General features: G+C 39.9%; 1 protein-coding gene across 2 annotated transcripts in view; it reads right to left on the bottom strand.

Annotated features, from left to right (window-relative positions):
- The window catches only part of EIF2AK4 (eukaryotic translation initiation factor 2 alpha kinase 4), an 86,161-nt gene that overhangs the window by 6,462 nt on the left and 62,329 nt on the right, over nucleotides 1-17,370 (bottom strand). For both annotated transcript variants that reach the window (XM_006093130.3, XM_023757460.1), the window contains 6 exons: nucleotides 16,871-17,005; nucleotides 14,621-14,728; nucleotides 13,894-14,022; nucleotides 12,067-12,153; nucleotides 5,103-5,215; nucleotides 42-100 (listed from right to left, as the gene is read on the bottom strand). In XM_006093130.3, the coding sequence (XP_006093192.2) occupies nucleotides 42-100; nucleotides 5,103-5,215; nucleotides 12,067-12,153; nucleotides 13,894-14,022; nucleotides 14,621-14,728; nucleotides 16,871-17,005 (631 nt within the window). The remainder of the gene's footprint in view (nucleotides 1-41; nucleotides 101-5,102; nucleotides 5,216-12,066; nucleotides 12,154-13,893; nucleotides 14,023-14,620; nucleotides 14,729-16,870; nucleotides 17,006-17,370) is intronic.

Raw genomic sequence — 17,370 nt, 5'->3', positions numbered from 1 at the left:
TAAAAGCATTATTATGTTTAGATTGTAATTAGTAATTATACCTGAAGCATTAGAAAATGACCCCTTCAGATTTTGTACTGCGAGATTATCGGAAGCTTCTCTAAAAACAACCAAAACAAAAAAAAGAAAACAGTCAATAAGTCAAAGGCAACACAGATTACTTATAGTGAGCTATACTTAGAGTGAATCATTTTTTTAATTCAATATAAAAATATTTCATAAGTATTGGTTATTAGTGAAGGAAAAACAAAAACAACTAATTTGCACTTAATTATGCTTTTAGTCAAGAGCAGGTAAAAATTATAAAGGATGTCATTTCAAATTAACAAATGCCTAAAGACAACATTCTGATCTATTCAGCTGTTTGAAATCCTGGCTCAATATAAGAAGCTAATTTCAATGAAATGTAATGGGTGTTCTTTCCGTTTCCCTCACAATACAAGGAAACATTAGCACAGGCAGGCCCCTCCTTCATTATGGCAGCAACCTTGGCTGTCACCCACAGAACATTTAGTAAATAAGGAGATTCTTTCAAAAGCTGTGAATGGATGTTCTTTCAAAGACTTTCTAGCCTTTGAGAGACACAATAGCATTCTATCTTGGGAAATAATCATTGGGAGGAAAGATTTTAAACCTTTCCTGCTAAAACTAAATCCCATCTGGCCGATTAAGTGTCTTAATAGTATTCATGTACTCATTATTAATTAGTTGACTTTTTGTTTTCTCTTCTAAATCTCTGTCTTTGATTTGGATCTGCAGCCCTTAATACCTGGTGACTTCAAAAACATATTCCCTTGGAAAAAGCCTGATGATGAATTTATGGAAGCTAGGTGCAGATGGGAGGGGGCAGAGCCAGGGAGGGAGAAGAGAGCAAAACATTAATTTTTTAAAATATATTTTTATTGATTTCAGAGAGGAAGGGAGAGGGAGAGAGAAAAACATCAATGATGAGAGATTGATCGGCTGCCTCCTGCAAGCCCCCTACTGGGGATTGAGCCTGCAACATAGGCATGTGCCCTTGACCAGAATTGAACCTGGGACCCTTCAGTCTGCAGGCCGACACTCTATCCACTGAGCCAAACTGGTCAGGACAAAAACATTTATTTTATATTACCCAGGATTTCTGTCTTGACACTATTAACATTTTGAGCCACATAATTCTTTGTTGGGGGTGGGTGGTCAGTCCTGTGCACTGTAGAATGTTCAGTGGCGTGCCTGGTCTCTACTAGATACCAGTAGCATTTAATTTTTAAATTAAATTTATTAGGGTGACATTGGTCAACATGAACTGTCACCCATCACTGTCACCCACATGAACTATCACCCACCACTCAGGTGTGGGTTTCTGTGTTATAAGATCTCTATATTGCACCATGTGCCCACCACCCAAAGTCACCTTATATTAGGACCCCCGCTCCCCCAACTCCCTTCCCTCTGGCAACCGCCACATGCTGTTTGTGTTCATGAGTTTCAGTTTTATATCCCACATATGAGTGAAATCATATGGTTCTTAACTTTTTCTGTCTGACTTATTTCACTTAGCATAATGTTCTCAATGTCCATCCATGTTGTTGCAAATGGTGCTATTCCATCCTTTCTCATGGCTGAGTAATATTCCATTGTGTATATGTACCACATCTTTATCCAGTCCTCTACCGCAGGACACTTTGGTTGTTTCCATGTCTTGTGCACCATGAATAATGCCGCAGTGAACATAAGGGTGCATATATTTTTTTGAATACATGATTTTGAGTTTTTCGGGCATATACCCAGGGGTGAAATTGGTGGGTCATATGGTAGCTCTATTCTTAATTTTTTGAAGAATTGCCAGACTGCTTTCCATAGAGGTTGTACCAGTCTACATTCACACCAGCAGTGAATGAGGGTTCCCTTTTTTCCAAAACCTCTCCAACACTTGTTATTGCTTGTCTTGTTGATAATGGCCACTCTAACAGGGTGGTATCTCACTGTAGTTTTGATTTGCATTTCCCTAATTTCCAGTGAGGTTGAACATCTTTTCATATTGGCTGTTTGTATGTCTTCTTGAGAGAGATGTATTTTCAGGTTCTCTGCCCACTTTTTGATTGGTTTGTTTTTTTGGTGCTGAGTTCTTTATATATATTTTTAAATTAAACCTCTGTTGGAGCTACAATTTGCAAATATCATCTCCCATCTGGTTGGCTGCCTGTTTGTTTTGTTGCCAGTTTCTTTTGCAGTGCAGAAGCTTTTTAGTTTGATATAGTCCCATTCATTTATTTTTGTCTTTACTTCCCTTACCTTTGGAGTCAAGTTCATAAAATGTTCTCTATGACCCAGGTCCATAAGTTTGGTACCTATATTTTTTCTATGTAACTTACTGTTTCAGGTCTGATGTTTAGGTCTTTGATCCATTTTGAATTAATTTTTGCACATGGGGACAAACTGTAATCCAGTTTTATTCGTTTGCATGTGGCTTGCCATTTTTCCCAGCACCATTTATTGAAGAGACTATCTTTACTTGCTTTGGCTATTCGGGGTCTTTTGTGATTCTATACAAATCTGATGGTTTCTTGTTTTATTTATTTAAAAAATGTCACTGGGATTTTGATGGGGATTGCATTAAATTTGTATATTGCTTTGGGTAATATGGTCATTTTTAACTATGTTGATTCTCCCAATCCATGAATACGGGATATCTTGAATATATCTGATCTTCATCTTCCTTTGCCAATTCAGACCTTCCCCCCTTCCTCTTGTATGTTTTTGTTGTCACAAGTTATCCCTGTTTACGCTATAAGTTTTGGGGGATCTTACTCGTAGTGTTGTGACATGTTCTTTGTTTCAGGTAGAATAACTTGAGTATTTCCTGCAATGGAGGTTTTTTTGGTGATAAAATCCCTCAGCTTGTAAATGTATGGAAATGTCTTTATTTCCCCTTCATATCTAAAGGATAATTTTGCTGGATATATTATTCGTGGCTGGTAATTTCTCTTTTAGATGTTTGAATATTTAGCTCCACTCTCTTCTGGCTTGTAGTTTCTGCTGAGAAGTCAGATGAAATTCTAATGGGTTTTCCTCTGTAGGTCACTTCCTTTTTTTCCCTGGATGCTTTGAGAATTTTTTCTTTGTCATTAATTTTTGACAGCTTTATCACCAAGTGCCTTGGAGAGGGCCTCTTGGATTGGAGTAACTAGGTGTTCTGTTTGCTTCTTGGACTCAAGGATCTAGTTCTTTCCATAGACTTGGGAAGTTCTCATTCACTATTTGTTTTAATAGACTCTCTAGTCCATGCTTCCTCTCTTCCTCCTCCACTATGCCTATGATTCTGCTATTACTTTTTCTGATTAAGTCAGGGAGTCTCATAGCGCTCTTTCATTTTTCTTTATTCTCAGGTCTCTCTTCTTCCCTCTTAATTCCTATCTTCGATATCACAAGTTCTTTCCTTTAACTGGTTGGTTCTGTTTTCTATGCTCAACAGTTCACTCTTAATCTCCCTAAATTGCCTGCTTCATTTCCAGTATTTCTGATATATTCTTTTTTAAAGTTTCAATTTCCTTGGAGAAATACTCCTTTTGTTCATTCATTTGTTTTCTGAGTGCACTGAATTGCTTGTCAGTACTTTCTCGCATCATTACTGTGGTTCTTCGTGGTATTTGCTGCCCTTCTTTGTTTTTGTTTTTAAAAAAAATATATATTTTATTGATTTTTTACAGAGAGGAAGGGAGAGGGGCAGAGAGAAACATCGATCAGCCGCCTCCCGCACGCCCCCCACTGGGAATGCGCCCGCAACCAAGGCATACGCCCCTGACTAGAACCGAACCCGGGACCCTTCAGTTCGCAGGCCGATGCTCCATACACTGAGCCAAACCGGTCAGGGCTCCCTTCTTTGTTTTCACATTTATCTCTGAAGAGGTCTTTCTACTATGTTACAGTAGATGGCGCTGAATCGAAAGATTTTTACCAGATTTGATCCTCCTTGGCTTCCATAGGACAGTACCTCCATGCTGCTTGGGGGTGGGGTTTGTTATGCCCACACAGTAATGGTGACCCCTGACCTCTGCAGGGTCCCACCCCAAGCACCCTTCCTGGGGTTCAGTCCCAGAGGGAAACAGCGAACCTATTGCAACAGCTCTCGGTTTACAGATAATATGCTCCTGGAGTCGATTTCAAGGGCAGCAGGAGGCGAGTTTTGGGAGTCGAAGCAGTAGCAAGGCTCTGTGGTTTCCTTTCTTTGAAACACCACCGCCCGGCCCAGCAGTGGGGAGCCGCATGGCAGAACCCCATGTTCTCTTTGGGCGTCTGCTGACTCAGTCACTGTTCTTTCTCGTTGCTCATGCTTGTGACTCAAAGGCTGCTCGCTGCTCCTCCCCCCCTCCCGCCCCCCATCCCTCTGTACCTCCAGGCCCAAGGAAGTGCCTGCTACCACCGGCTTTCTCCCCTCTCCAGGCCAGGCTGTGAGCTCCCAGCTGAGCTGCAGGGCTGCACATGCGGGCCGTCTGCGCTTTCCTGCCTTCTCGCTGCCCTGTTTATCCCCGGATGCCCACCTTTAGGTGTTTCAGTGTGCAGGTCTCTCAGGTGTGCATCTGTGTTGAGCAGGGACTTATTTGTTGAAAAGATGGTTAACTTGTTGAAATGTCAGGGGGAGAGGAAAAGAAGCACCCTTATGCTGCCATTCCTCTGACGTCACTAGCCAGTCTTAAGGCTTTTAAAACTTACTTTATTAAATTCCTATCCAGACAGTTGCACCAATTTAGATTCCCATCATGAGTATATTAGATCTCTTCACAGAACATATTAGACAAAACACTATCAAAATTCACTGATTAACAGACCAAATAAGATAATGGCAGACAGAGTTTGGCAGCTTAGCCCTTTCAAAATGATAAAATATTCTTGGATATGTTCCAGAGAAAAATGTTGAAAGTAAGAAACAACTAGTCTTACACAGGGGGTCATATAGTTAAACTGCTGAGTTATTCAGAAACAATAGAAAGATTCACTGAAAGTTATCCAGACCTATCTTTATTTCCAAAAAGGATCAAATTGATTTTTAAAGTAAATTTGCCTATGTTCTATATAGATAGTCCCAGCTGATTTTCTGGGCCTTTGTTTATTACAGTTACCTGATAGTCCTTTCATCATTGACTTTAGTCCTCAGTTTCTGCATAACATGGTCCACAAGATCAGACTCCAGCACACGTTTCTCTGTTTGCCTTTCCTTCTCAAAAGACTTAACCTTAAAAAGAATGAAACAGATTCATCATTTCAGAAGCCAAAAGGCTAAATCAGAATTCTATGGTAAGACAAGGCGACAGTTTAGGGGCGATTTTGCTCCTCACAGGACATTTGGTCATGTTCAGAGACACTTCTGGTTGTGACAACTGTTGGGGCATCGAGTGAGTAGAGGCTAGGCATGCTGCTAAACAGCCTACAATGCACAAGACAGCAGTCCCACAAGGAATTATCTGGCCCCAGACATCAAAGCGTGGCTGTTGAGAAACCCAAGTCTAGACTAGAATAGCTTATCATAGATGATAGAATTTTTTTTTTAAAAAAAAGGCCAAGACAAACCTGCTCCTAATTTCTTTCTTTCACATATTCTTCTTCTTAAACATCCTCTGGTCAGTCACCAAGGTTTCTACAACTCCTCCCTCTCCTTTTCAAACCCAAGTCCTGTCATCCTACTTTTATGGTGCCTGCCCTTTCATCTCCACTTGCATGGCCAGCACTCAGCCTTGGCTTGGGGATAGCCCGATATCCTTCCCATTGCTATCCCTGTCTTCAACTTTCCCTTGCTCCTTTCCATACTACACATCCCTGCAGGTTAATTTTTTTCATATACAATTCTGTTGTCCCCTTCTGTTAAAAACATACACTGACTCCCTATTAGTAGCTAAATACAGTCCAAATTTTTTTGGCTCTCCATGATCTAGCTAGAACCATTCTCTCCTGCTGAAGTCCCCTTCTTCTTCTTCTTTTTTAAAAATATATTTTTATTGATTTCAGAGAGGAAGGGAGAGGGAGATAGAGATAGAAACATCAATGATGAGAGAGATCATTTATCGGCTGCCTTCTGCACGCCCCCTACTGGGGATTGAGCCCACAACCCGAGCATGTGCCCTTGACTGGAATCGTACCCGGGACCCTCCAGTCCACAGGCTGATGCTCTATCCACTGAGCCAAACCAGCTAGGGCTGAAGTCCCCTTCTTTATAATCCTTCTGCTTTATCCAAAACAAACTATTGAGTGTAATACCAGAATAGTTCTTTGCTGGCCTGCCTCTATCTTTCGGACAGTCTACGGAAAGAACTACCATTACCTTTGCTATTCCTTCTGCTTAAAAGTCCCTTTCCGCACATACTTGTATCCTGCCCATCCTTGAGGTTCCAGTATAAATGCCACCTCCACCCTGTAGACGTCCTTGCTACCTCTGAAATAATCTACTAGGCTGATGAACCCTCAGAGAACTTTCTCTGTAAGACCTTCATGGCGTTGAGCATTTCCTAGGTCATAATCATGCACAAATGTCTTATGTTTCCTATTAGATTACAGGATCCTTGACAGTAGGGCTTGTGGCTTAATGTCCCTGTATTCTTCATGGGCCTCAATGTAACCCCTCCCACAATGAATGCTTAAAATGCATTTGCTGAATGAAGTGATGGCTTGCCCTTCATATATGAAGGTGATGCTATCGATCCATCATTAATAGAGGCAGAATCAAGACTGAAAAGAGCTGGAGATGCTGGAACAATGTTGAAATGAACAAAATCAGATTTAATGGAGATAAATATAAAGTCCTGAAATTAAAGCCTCATTGTGGAAGGCCAGCCAGACCTGGTAATAAGTGTGAAAAGCCTAATGGGTTTAGTTGATGATAAATTCAGTATGAGCCAAAGGAACCACATGGTTGCTAAGAATTCACTTATAGGCTTTATTAGGAGAAATATGGTATCTGGATGGAGGGAGGTCACAGACCCTTTCCTTTTAATCAGAACATACTTAGAGCACTCTGTAAAATTTTAGTATCACATTTAAAGACAGACAGTGACACAGTGAAGTATGTCTAGAGGAGGTTAAGAGGGTCAAGGATCTGGAAACCATGTGATGAGGAATGGCTTCAGTAACTGGAATGTTTACACCAGAACAGAGGACAGTTAAAGTGGCATGGCAGCTGACTCCTAAAATTTATTTGAAGGTAGCTGAGAGAAGCAGGAAAAATTAGATTTGTTACCTTAACTATTCCAGAGGGTAGAACTAGGACCAGTGATTGTACCTATTGGGAAGCAGATTCTGAGTCAAGTTTCTAAAATGTGCTAACCATAACAGCAGTGTGTTATGACACTGGAATTATCAGCAGAGGCTAGACAGTCATCTCCTGGTAATACTGCAGGAGCAATCACTGCTCTAGACGAGGCCTGATCAGTGGAACGTAGGGTAACTGATGGTTTTGTGAGTAACAACCAGACTGCCAGTGGGGACTTCCAGATCTGTCCATGAAGGATTAACTACTACAAGAATTGCTCTCCTGCCTTAAACTAGAAAACCAGATGAAACATAAACAATGGTTTTCAGACATTGGACAATAAGCAGTGGAGGGCTATTATCCTACAAGTGGCCCAGGTTATTGTGTTGAAGAAGTTTGCAGACTGCAGTGCCGGGGAGGGGTACCTAAACAGAGACTAGGAGCCTTGCTGAGTTGAGGTTTAGGCAGGCCAAGTTGGCTACAAATTGTGGGGCAGACGACCAAAGAGGAGAGAGCCACACGTTCACAGAGAAATATTTCTGAAGCTCTGCAGAAGATTCCACTCACATCTTTGGCAGAGGTACTGACCTGGCATGGGTGACAGGAAACCATCCACAGCTGAAGAAACAACCACCAGAAATAAGTAGGCATAATAATTTCTGGAATCACAGGACTGGGAATAGTTCTTGTCCTTACCAGAGTAGAGAGATCTCATAATACATAGGGCATGAGGCAGAATCCTCCGAAGGCACTGCTAGGGACTAAATTAGGCCAAGACTAAAAGTTGTCCTGAACCTGCCCTAACAAAGCTTAAAATCAAGCCTGGAGAGGATCAAACAGAATCCAAAGATCCTAACTACATTCCAGAACAAAGGTCAACAGAGCTTACGGGAGCATAAGAAAACCCAGCACCCAAAAATGTAAAATTCATAATGTCCAACAACCAATAAAAATTATTAGGAATGCAAAGTGCTAAAAAATATGACTCATAACCAGGTGAAACATTAATATATAGAAATAGCCCCAGAAATGACAGAGATGATGGAATTAGTATATAAGTACCTTAAAACACCATTTAAAATCTTATAAAGAATATAAAGCAAATAAGAACCACAATGAGAGAAATGGAAGACATTAAAAAACACACAATATAACTTGTACACATGAAAAAAATATAATATCTGAAATAAGAAATGCACTGTATGGGATTAAAAGCAGATTCGAGATTGCAGAAAAGATCAGGCACTCATTCAAAACAAAGCGGGGGAGGGGGACACACAATAAAACAAAAAAGAGTCTGAGCTGTGGGGCAATATCAAATAATTAATATACTATAATCAGTGTCCCAGAAGTAAAGGAGGGAAAGGGACAAAAAATTTGAAGAAATAATGTCTAAAAAATTTCCAAATTTGATAAGTACTATACATCTACAGGTCAAAGAAGCCTTGTGAAACAAAGAATACCACACGGCGGCACATCATATTCAAATCGCAGAAAACCAATGACAAAAAAAATCTTAAAAGCTGACAGGAAAAAAAGGATACATTATACTCAGAGGATCAAAGCAAACATTTTAAACCAGGTTAGGAGACAATAAAACACATCTTCAAAATGGAAAAAGAAAAATTATGAATCTTGAATTCTATACCAGCAAAAATAACTTTAAGAAATGAAAGTGAGCCCTGGCCAGGTGACTCAGCTGGCTGGAGCAGAGCCCCACATAACAAAAGGTTGCGGGTTTCATTCCTAGTCAGGGCACAAACTCAGTGGCAGCGCAAACAGGAGACAACCGATCAATGTTTTTCTCTCTCTCTCAAAAACGTGCCCTCGGGTGATGACTTAAAATAAGAAAAAGAAATGAAAGTGAAATGAGGACTTTTTCAGGCCAATAACAGCTAAGAGAATTCATTGCCAGCAGACCTACACTAACCAGAAATATTAAAGGAAGTTCTTCAGGCAGAAGGAAAATTAAATCAGAATGATATCTGGCTTAACACAAAGGAATAAACAGTTCCAGAAATGGTAAATATGTGAGTAAATATAAAGGATATTTCCCCCTTATTTAAAAACCACTTTAAAAGATAACTAACTAATTAAAACCAAAATATTGCCGAAACCGGTTTGGCTCAGTGGATAGAGCGTCGGCCTGCGGACTGAGAGGTCCCAGGTTTGATTCCGGTCAGGGGCATGTACCTGGGTTGCGGGCATATCCCCAGTAGGAGATGTGCAAGAGGCAGCTGATCGATGTTTCTCTCTCATCGATGTTTCTAACTCTCTATCTCTCTCCCTTCCTCTCTGTAAAAAATCAATAAAATATATTAAAAAAAAAACAAAAAACCAAAATATTAATAATGGGATTTATAACATAAGTAAAAAAAAGCATTAGGTAACAATAGCACATAAAATGGGAGAGAGGAAATGGAGATATTCTGTTGTAATATTATTCTGTTGTAATATATGTGAAGGTGCATGATATTTTTTGAAAGTACAATGTGATAAGTTAGAGATGTGTACTATAAATCCAAGAGAAGTCACTAAAAAATCCCATCAAAAACAAAGAATTATAGTCAGTAAACCAATACTAGAGATAAAATGGAATAAAAAATAATTTAAAAGAGGACATGAAAACAGAAAAAAAATGGAAAAAGAACGGATAGTAAAATGGTAGTTTTAAACCCAATCATTTTAATAATTGCATTACATATAAGTGGTCTAACCACACCAATTTCTAAAAGGCTGGATAAAAAAGCAAAACTCAACTAGTGACTGTCTCTACTAGTAAAGAACCTACTCTAAATATAAAGACACAAATAGAAGGAGAATGATAAGCCATGCAAATACTAACCAAAAGACTTCAGAATAAGAAATATTACCAGGGATATAGAACATTTCATAATTATAAAGAGGTCAATTCATCAAGAAGATATAAAATCCTAAATGTGTATTCACCAAATAACAGAGTTTCAAAATACACGAAGCAAAAATGATAGAACTAAAAGGAGAAATAGATAAACCTACAATTATAGCTGGAGATCAATGCTCCTCAGTAACTGATAGAACAAACAGACAAGTAAGTTAGGAAAGATATAGAAGATTTAAGCAATGGTATCAACCAATATGCACAAATTGATGTTTACGAAACACTCCTCCTAACAATGTAGAAACACCTTCTTTTCAAGTGTGCATGAAACATTTACAATAACAGACCATTATTTAAAGGACTGAAATCACACAGAGTATGATTTCTGGTCACAAAGGAATTAAACTAAAAATGGTTAAAGGAATATATCTGGAAAATACCCAAATATTTGGAAATTAAAACACACACTTCTAAATAACTTATGGATAAAAGAAGAAATCATCAAGGAAATTAGAAATATTTTGAACTAAGTGAAAATAAAAAGTTCTAAATAAATGGTATGCAACTAATGCAGTATGTAGAGTGAAATTTATACCAGGTGGCCAGCATTTTTTTTTTCTGTAAAGGGCTAGATAGTAAACATTTAAACTTTGCAGGTCACACACTCTTTCTTTTTAAACAAAGAACATAAAAAGGGTTTGTGGCCCACAGGCCATGCAAAAATAGGCTGTGGGCTGGATTTGGCCTGTATGTAGGTTGTAGTCTGTCAAACCCTGATGTAAAGTTCTGTAGAAGAAACTAGAAAAATAAACTAAATCTAAAATTAGCAGGTTAAAAAAAAAAGAATAGCAATCAATAAAATAGAAAACAGATAAAAAATAGAGAAAATGCAGACATCAAAAGCTGGTTCTCTGAAAAGACAAAATTGATAAACCTCTGGTCAGGCTGATCAAGAAAAAAAAGATGGGAGACATAAATTACCAATGTCAGGAATGAAAGAGGATATCACTACAGATCCTACAGATAGTGAAAGAATAGGGAATATTTGGAAACTTAGATGAAATGGAAACATTCTAGGAAAGATACAAACTATCAAAACTCATGAAGAAAGAGGCAACCTGAATAGCTCTATATCTAAGCCCATGTGGCTGTATTGGTGAACTTCACCAAATAAATGAGGATTAAATAATACTAATTCTAAACAAATCTTCCAGAAAACACAAAGGGAGAGAACACTGTCCAGTTCATTTTATGAAGCCAATATTACTGTCATATTAAAACTAGACAAAGACATTATAAGAGAAAAACAAGGAGAAAAATGTTGATTTCGGTTTTTTTCCTTTAAAAACAGAAATAAAGGTTATGAGGTTGTTTCAGTTTGAGCATTTTTAGTTACATGCAATACAGTAAAACTGGTTAGCAAGTAGCCAGAGAATATGCCAGTCAGCAGTATCACCTCTAATTATTATTATTTTCTTGGATGGAAAAAGAAAACAGGGAAGAAAATTAGGAAAAAACTACAGCCACCATTTTTTTAAGCTCTAAGGAAGTGTTCAGAGTCTCTCTTATTTTATACTACAGGCCCAGTGCACGATTAAATCGTGCGCGTGTAGGGTCCCCTAAGCCTAGCCTGCAATCAGGACCATGTCCGCCGCCCCACGATGCCTCGCACGCTCCATGGATGCTGCCAGCACCCCAGGATGCTCTGCCTATGCTGCCAGCGTCCCTGGGGATGGGGTGGGGGGGTAGGGGGAGGTCCCGAGAGGTGCTCCATGCACCTCATGGTGACCAGTCGTTTGGTTGCTTCAGTCGTGATGCCTCCGGCCTTTTATTATGATGATTCTCTCCAATAATGAGTCCAGCAATTCAGAGGGAGAACAAAATAATGGATTTCCACCCACAGGCAGGTGGGAAGTTGGGTGTTCCACAGTTAACAGAGTTTTGGAAATCTACTGAATTGTGAAAGATTTTCTCTGGTCTTTACCTTGACATGGCTTCCTTCTTTATCTGACACAAGGGCCACATAGGTGATTTCATGATGTCGGCAGTACTCCTGTAGTTCCTCTTGGGACTGAAACAAATAAACAGCGTATGAAATAACAGAGAGCACCGGGAGCCGCTTCAAGGAATTAAAAAGAATGAAAACACTGTGTTCAATTGTATTCTCAAAGTGAACATGCTGACTTCAGGGGTTATAAATATTAAGCAGAATTCAAGGGAGGAATAAGACCTCTTTTCATTACTTTCACTATTGTTCTAAGGGTCCATGGGCAATCAGTGTGGTCAGGACACAGTAAGAGGTTTTCAGAAGCTTCAAATATTGAGGGAAGGTGCCATAAATTATAACACACACAGAGAGAGAGAGAGAGAGAGAGAGAGAGAGAGAGAGAGAAAGAGAGAGAGAGAGAGAGAGAAAAGGCCTTTGAGGAAAGCGAAGGCAACAAAAGAAATAGTGGAGAGTGAAAAGCATAATTGAATCATAAAGCAAAGAACATCAGAGGAGAGAAGCCTGCAAGGGGATGTCACATTGCAGGACTGAAGTCACATTACTGGGCTTATATTTTACAGTAAGACAGAGCACTTCTCTAACAATTTATGAAAAAAGTTAACAAATGAAAGAAATACTGCTCTGGAAAATGACTAAAAATTATCGCACCTGAACAACAAAATTATTGTACCTGGCCGGCATGGCTCAGTGGTTGAGTGTTGACCTATGAACCAGGAGGTCCTGGTTCAATTCCTGGCAGGGCACATGCCTGGGTTACGGGCTCCATCCCCAGTGTGGGGCGTGCAGGAGGCAGCTGATCAATGATTCTCTTTCATCATTGATGTTTCTCTCTCCCTCTCCCTTCTTCTCTGAAATCAATAAAAAAAAATTATTGCTCAGCCTACTTCTGACATGAATTTTTATATAACACAAAAATGGACAACAGCAACTTCATAAATGACTGGGCAGGTGATGTGAAAGGAGCAGGAGGGAGGGTGGGGGCTCTGTTTCCCCAAGCGTCTCTTCAGGCTCTGGGGCACCTTGAGTGTGGGCAAACATGTACAACTTGGATGATTACCTAGGGGTACAATCCCTTCTGTGATCTGCTCATGGCAGTAAGAAGTTAGTTATAAAGGGTAGGCAAGTATTCAGTCAGCTATGGGAGGTTTGAGGATATAAAGCTACAGACACACTAAACACAGAATGCCCTTGGGAAGTGTGGTAGGGTGGATAATGGATTGTAAAGGTGTCCATCCACGTCTTAATCCCCAGGACCTGTGAATATATTACCTTATATAGTACAAGGGACTTTGCAGATGTGCTAACGTTAAGGATCTTGAGATAGGGAGATTATCCTAGATTATCTGGGTGGGTCCAAAGTAATCACAAGGGTCCTTATAAGAAGGAGACAGGGAAGTCAGAGTTAGAGAATATAAGGACAGAAGCATAGGTCAGAGAGGAAAGGAGATGCTACTCTGCCATGTTTGAAGATGGAGGATCGGGCCATGAGCCAAAGAATGCAGGCATCCTCTAAGAGCTGGAAAAGGACTCTCCCCCCAAAGCCTTCAGAAGTAATAACCCTATCGACACCTTGTGTTGAGTCCAGTTAATACTGTTCAGACTTCTGAATTCCAGAAATGTAAGCTAATAAACTTGTGTTGTTTTTAGCCACTAAGTTTGTGGTGATTTATTACTGCTGCAATCAGAAACTAATACAGGAAGCAACTGTAACCTCAGAGACAGAGTCTGAGAACCCGAAGTGGTAGAGGATGATCTCCCATGGAAGCCATGACTATCTGCATTCCATTCACTGTGCCTCATTACCTGTGACCAGTCATACATGATTTCTGCTGTGATTCCCGCCGTCCAGAGTTTCTGGGTGATGTTGATGGCCCTGGACATGGACATCTGGCCAACACTTACTACCAGGAGGTCACAAGAGCTTATTGAAACCTGGATCAGAAACAGAGTGATGACATTTAGAAGAGGGAGACTACAGGCATGTAGGCGGACCAGCACCAGGTGGGAAGCAGCACTCATATGAAGGCAGTCATTTTGAAATCTTGTACAGCAACATATGTGCAGAAGCCTTTACTTCAAAATTACATAGTAATATAAGTAAATCGCACAGTAAAAAAAACTTTAATGTTTGTCTTTTAGGATAGATATTATTTCAAAACTACCCTCTAGGAAAATTAATCTTGCTTGAAACACAAAGGAAAAAGAACCATTTTTAGCTCTGCAGAGTACAGCAGGATTTCTGAACAAGGGGTTTTGATATGAGTCTGTTAACAACAATAACACCTCATACCCACAGAGCTCATTACAGATGAAGAGTGAGGCTAGGAAAGGAAGGCTGGATTGTCGAGGTTCCCCCGTGAGAGGCTAAGGACTGAAAGGCAAGGACTCAACACCAAGTTTCTGGCTTGTCTATCATGGCAAAGATAATCTACCAAACCCAAATCTATCACTGCCACATCTGGGCTCCATGTAAATGACTACGGAATGAAAGACGACTCAAGGCACACTGGAAGGCAAAGCCGGCACTTACAGGTTCTTCCATGTTGAGGACAGCAGCAGATATCTTGTCTATTGCTATGCTGACCCCAATGGCAGTGGGAACTGGCCCCAGAGCCTGTGGTCCTCTAAACTGGGGAATCTGCAGAGAAAGACACACAGTTCTGGTTATGAAAGAGAGAAGAAATTGCAATTATGGGCAGAGCAATGATTAGAGTGCATGCACTCCCAGCAACTTATCATCAAAGGGTTCAACAAAAAGGCACGCGCGCGTGTGTGTGTAAGAGACAGAAGCAAGCCCACATGCAAATTTAAGTAAATGTTACATCTATAACTGTACTGTTCAATAGGGCAGCCACTAGCCATATGTGGCTTGAGCACTTGAAATAAGGCTAATCTGAACTGACATGTGCTATCTGTAAAATACACACTGGCTGCAAAGATTCAGAATAAAAAAAAAGTAAAATGGCTCAATAATTTAAAAATTTTTGATTACATGGTGAAATAATACTTTGGATATATTGTATCAAATGAAATACAGTATTAAAATTAATTCTACCTGTTTCTTTTTACTTATTTTATATTACTATATAATTTAAAATGTAATATATAGGTTCTTTTTAAAAAAATATTTTTATTGATTTCAGAGAGGAAGGGAGAGAACTAGAGAGAGAGAAACATCAATGATGAGAGAGAATCATTGATTGGCTGCCTCCTGCATGTCCCCTACTGAGGGGGGATCGAGCCCCCAACCCAGGCATGTGCCCTTGGCTGGAATCGAATCTGGGACCCTGTAGCTGCAGGCTGATGCTCTATCCACTGAGCCAAACCATCTAGGGCAGTGGTTGGCAAACTCATTAGTCAACAGAGCCAAATATCAACGTACAACGATTGAACTTTCTTTTGAGAGCCAAATTTTTTAAACTTAAACTATATAGGTAGGTACATTGTTATTAACTTAATTAGGGTACTCCTAAGGCTTAGGAAGAGCCACACTCAAGGGGCCAAAGAGCCGCATGTGGCTTGCGAGCCGCAGTTTGCCGACCACGGATCTAGGGCAACATATAAGTTCTGTACCCAAAATGGATAAGTACACTTCTCCCTATTCTTCCTGCTAAGTACAGCTAAAAATCCTGGACATTACATAAAACAAATATAAGAAGATTCTGAAGTGAAGAGAAGGCAGCAGACTGGCCAGAAACCACATGACACATGGCTAGTTCCCTGGGTTTGGTCTTTGCCTCATATGTCCTGAATGGGGGGCCAGAGAAACTGCCAAGGCAAAACAACAGAAAAGCTCTGATGAAAACCTGCTTTTTCTGGCTAAAAGACCACACAAGAAGCAACCCAGCAGGACAGAAAACTTTTAGACAATACCTGCCCTATTACAGCCAAGACATATCATAAATAAACCTCAAACTAAAGACAAAAAAAACCCAACTCTTTAAAACCATTGAGAATCACCTTTCCTATAGTGAAAAAAATAATTCAAATAACAGCAGATTTCTCATGAGAAACCAGAAATGTTGGAGAAATACAACAGACTTCCTTCTTCTCTTGAGTCTCTCAGTGTGACAATCAAAGTAATAAGCATAACACTTTCTGATATGGATCTCAATGTATGTAGAGAAAGTATTTAAGACAATCACATGATACATGGGGGATGAAGTAAAGGGACATAAAGGCAGAGAAGGTTTCTGCACTTGGTGGTTGTGGGAATCTACATGTGAATAAATGGCACAAATTATACACATACAGTAAATCAATGTCCATTTCCTGGTGTTGACATTTTATTAGATTATGCCAGGTTTAACCACTGGAAGAAATTGGGTAAACGTTACTTAGACTTCTCTGTACTATCTTTGCAACTTCCTGTAAATCTATAATTATTTCAAAATAAAAGTTTAAAAACATTACAAGAGTGGTTCACAAGACATTTCTATCCTCGATGAAAGATGTTTAGCTTGGTGTGGCTCAGTTGGTTTGAGTGTCATCCAGTGCACTGGAAGGTTTCGGATTTGATCCCTGCTCCGAGTGTGTATGGTAGGCAACCGATTGATGTTTCTCTCTCCCCCTTCCTCCCTCTCCCTCTCTAAAATAAAAAAATAAAACACACACACACACACAAAACCTGTACTCAGAGGTAAATCAATAAAGATATACAGGTGTTCAACTATACTACTGGTTCTATTTTTCTGTGGGTTTGAAAATGTTCAAAATAACAAGTTGAGGAATAAATGAAATTAAGCCAGAACAGATCAACAAATCCGGGGCCAGCCCTCACCAGCAGGTCGTATCTGCCACCAGCTGCAAGGATTTCAGAGATAGCCCTTTGCCTCCGTTTGATGAACGCCACAAACTGGAAGATGATCCCGCTGTGCTGCTGCACCTTGTAAACCAAGCCCAAATTGATCAAGACCTGCCAAACGAAATGCCACACAACCGTGTCAAAGGCACTGTTTTCCATCAGAATAATCTATTTAGCATAAAGCAAATATTCAGTAAGATCTGGTACAAAGTCTGTTTCACTATAGCCCGCCAAGTAAGAGAAACTGCTGTCTTCTCTGAGGCTAAATGACAGTAAGAATTGCTGCACAACAGGAATCGTGATGCTTGCACAGAAATTCTGATTGAAGCCAAAATTATTACTAGGTATCAAATGTTGCAAAATGTCGAAAGCACAGATCTTCTGGGACAATAAAACACTTATTAGCATTAATACAATAAAACCCATTTCCCTCTTGTGCTGTTATTAACGCTACAAATCTGTACCGCCAGAATCAA

This window comes from Myotis lucifugus, unplaced genomic scaffold, assembly GCF_000147115.1.
Source record: "Myotis lucifugus unplaced genomic scaffold, Myoluc2.0 scaffold_109, whole genome shotgun sequence".
Taxonomy (NCBI): Eukaryota; Metazoa; Chordata; class Mammalia; order Chiroptera; family Vespertilionidae; genus Myotis; species Myotis lucifugus.
Note: the sequence above shows the minus strand (reverse complement) of the source record. Positions and strands in the feature narration are given on the sequence as shown.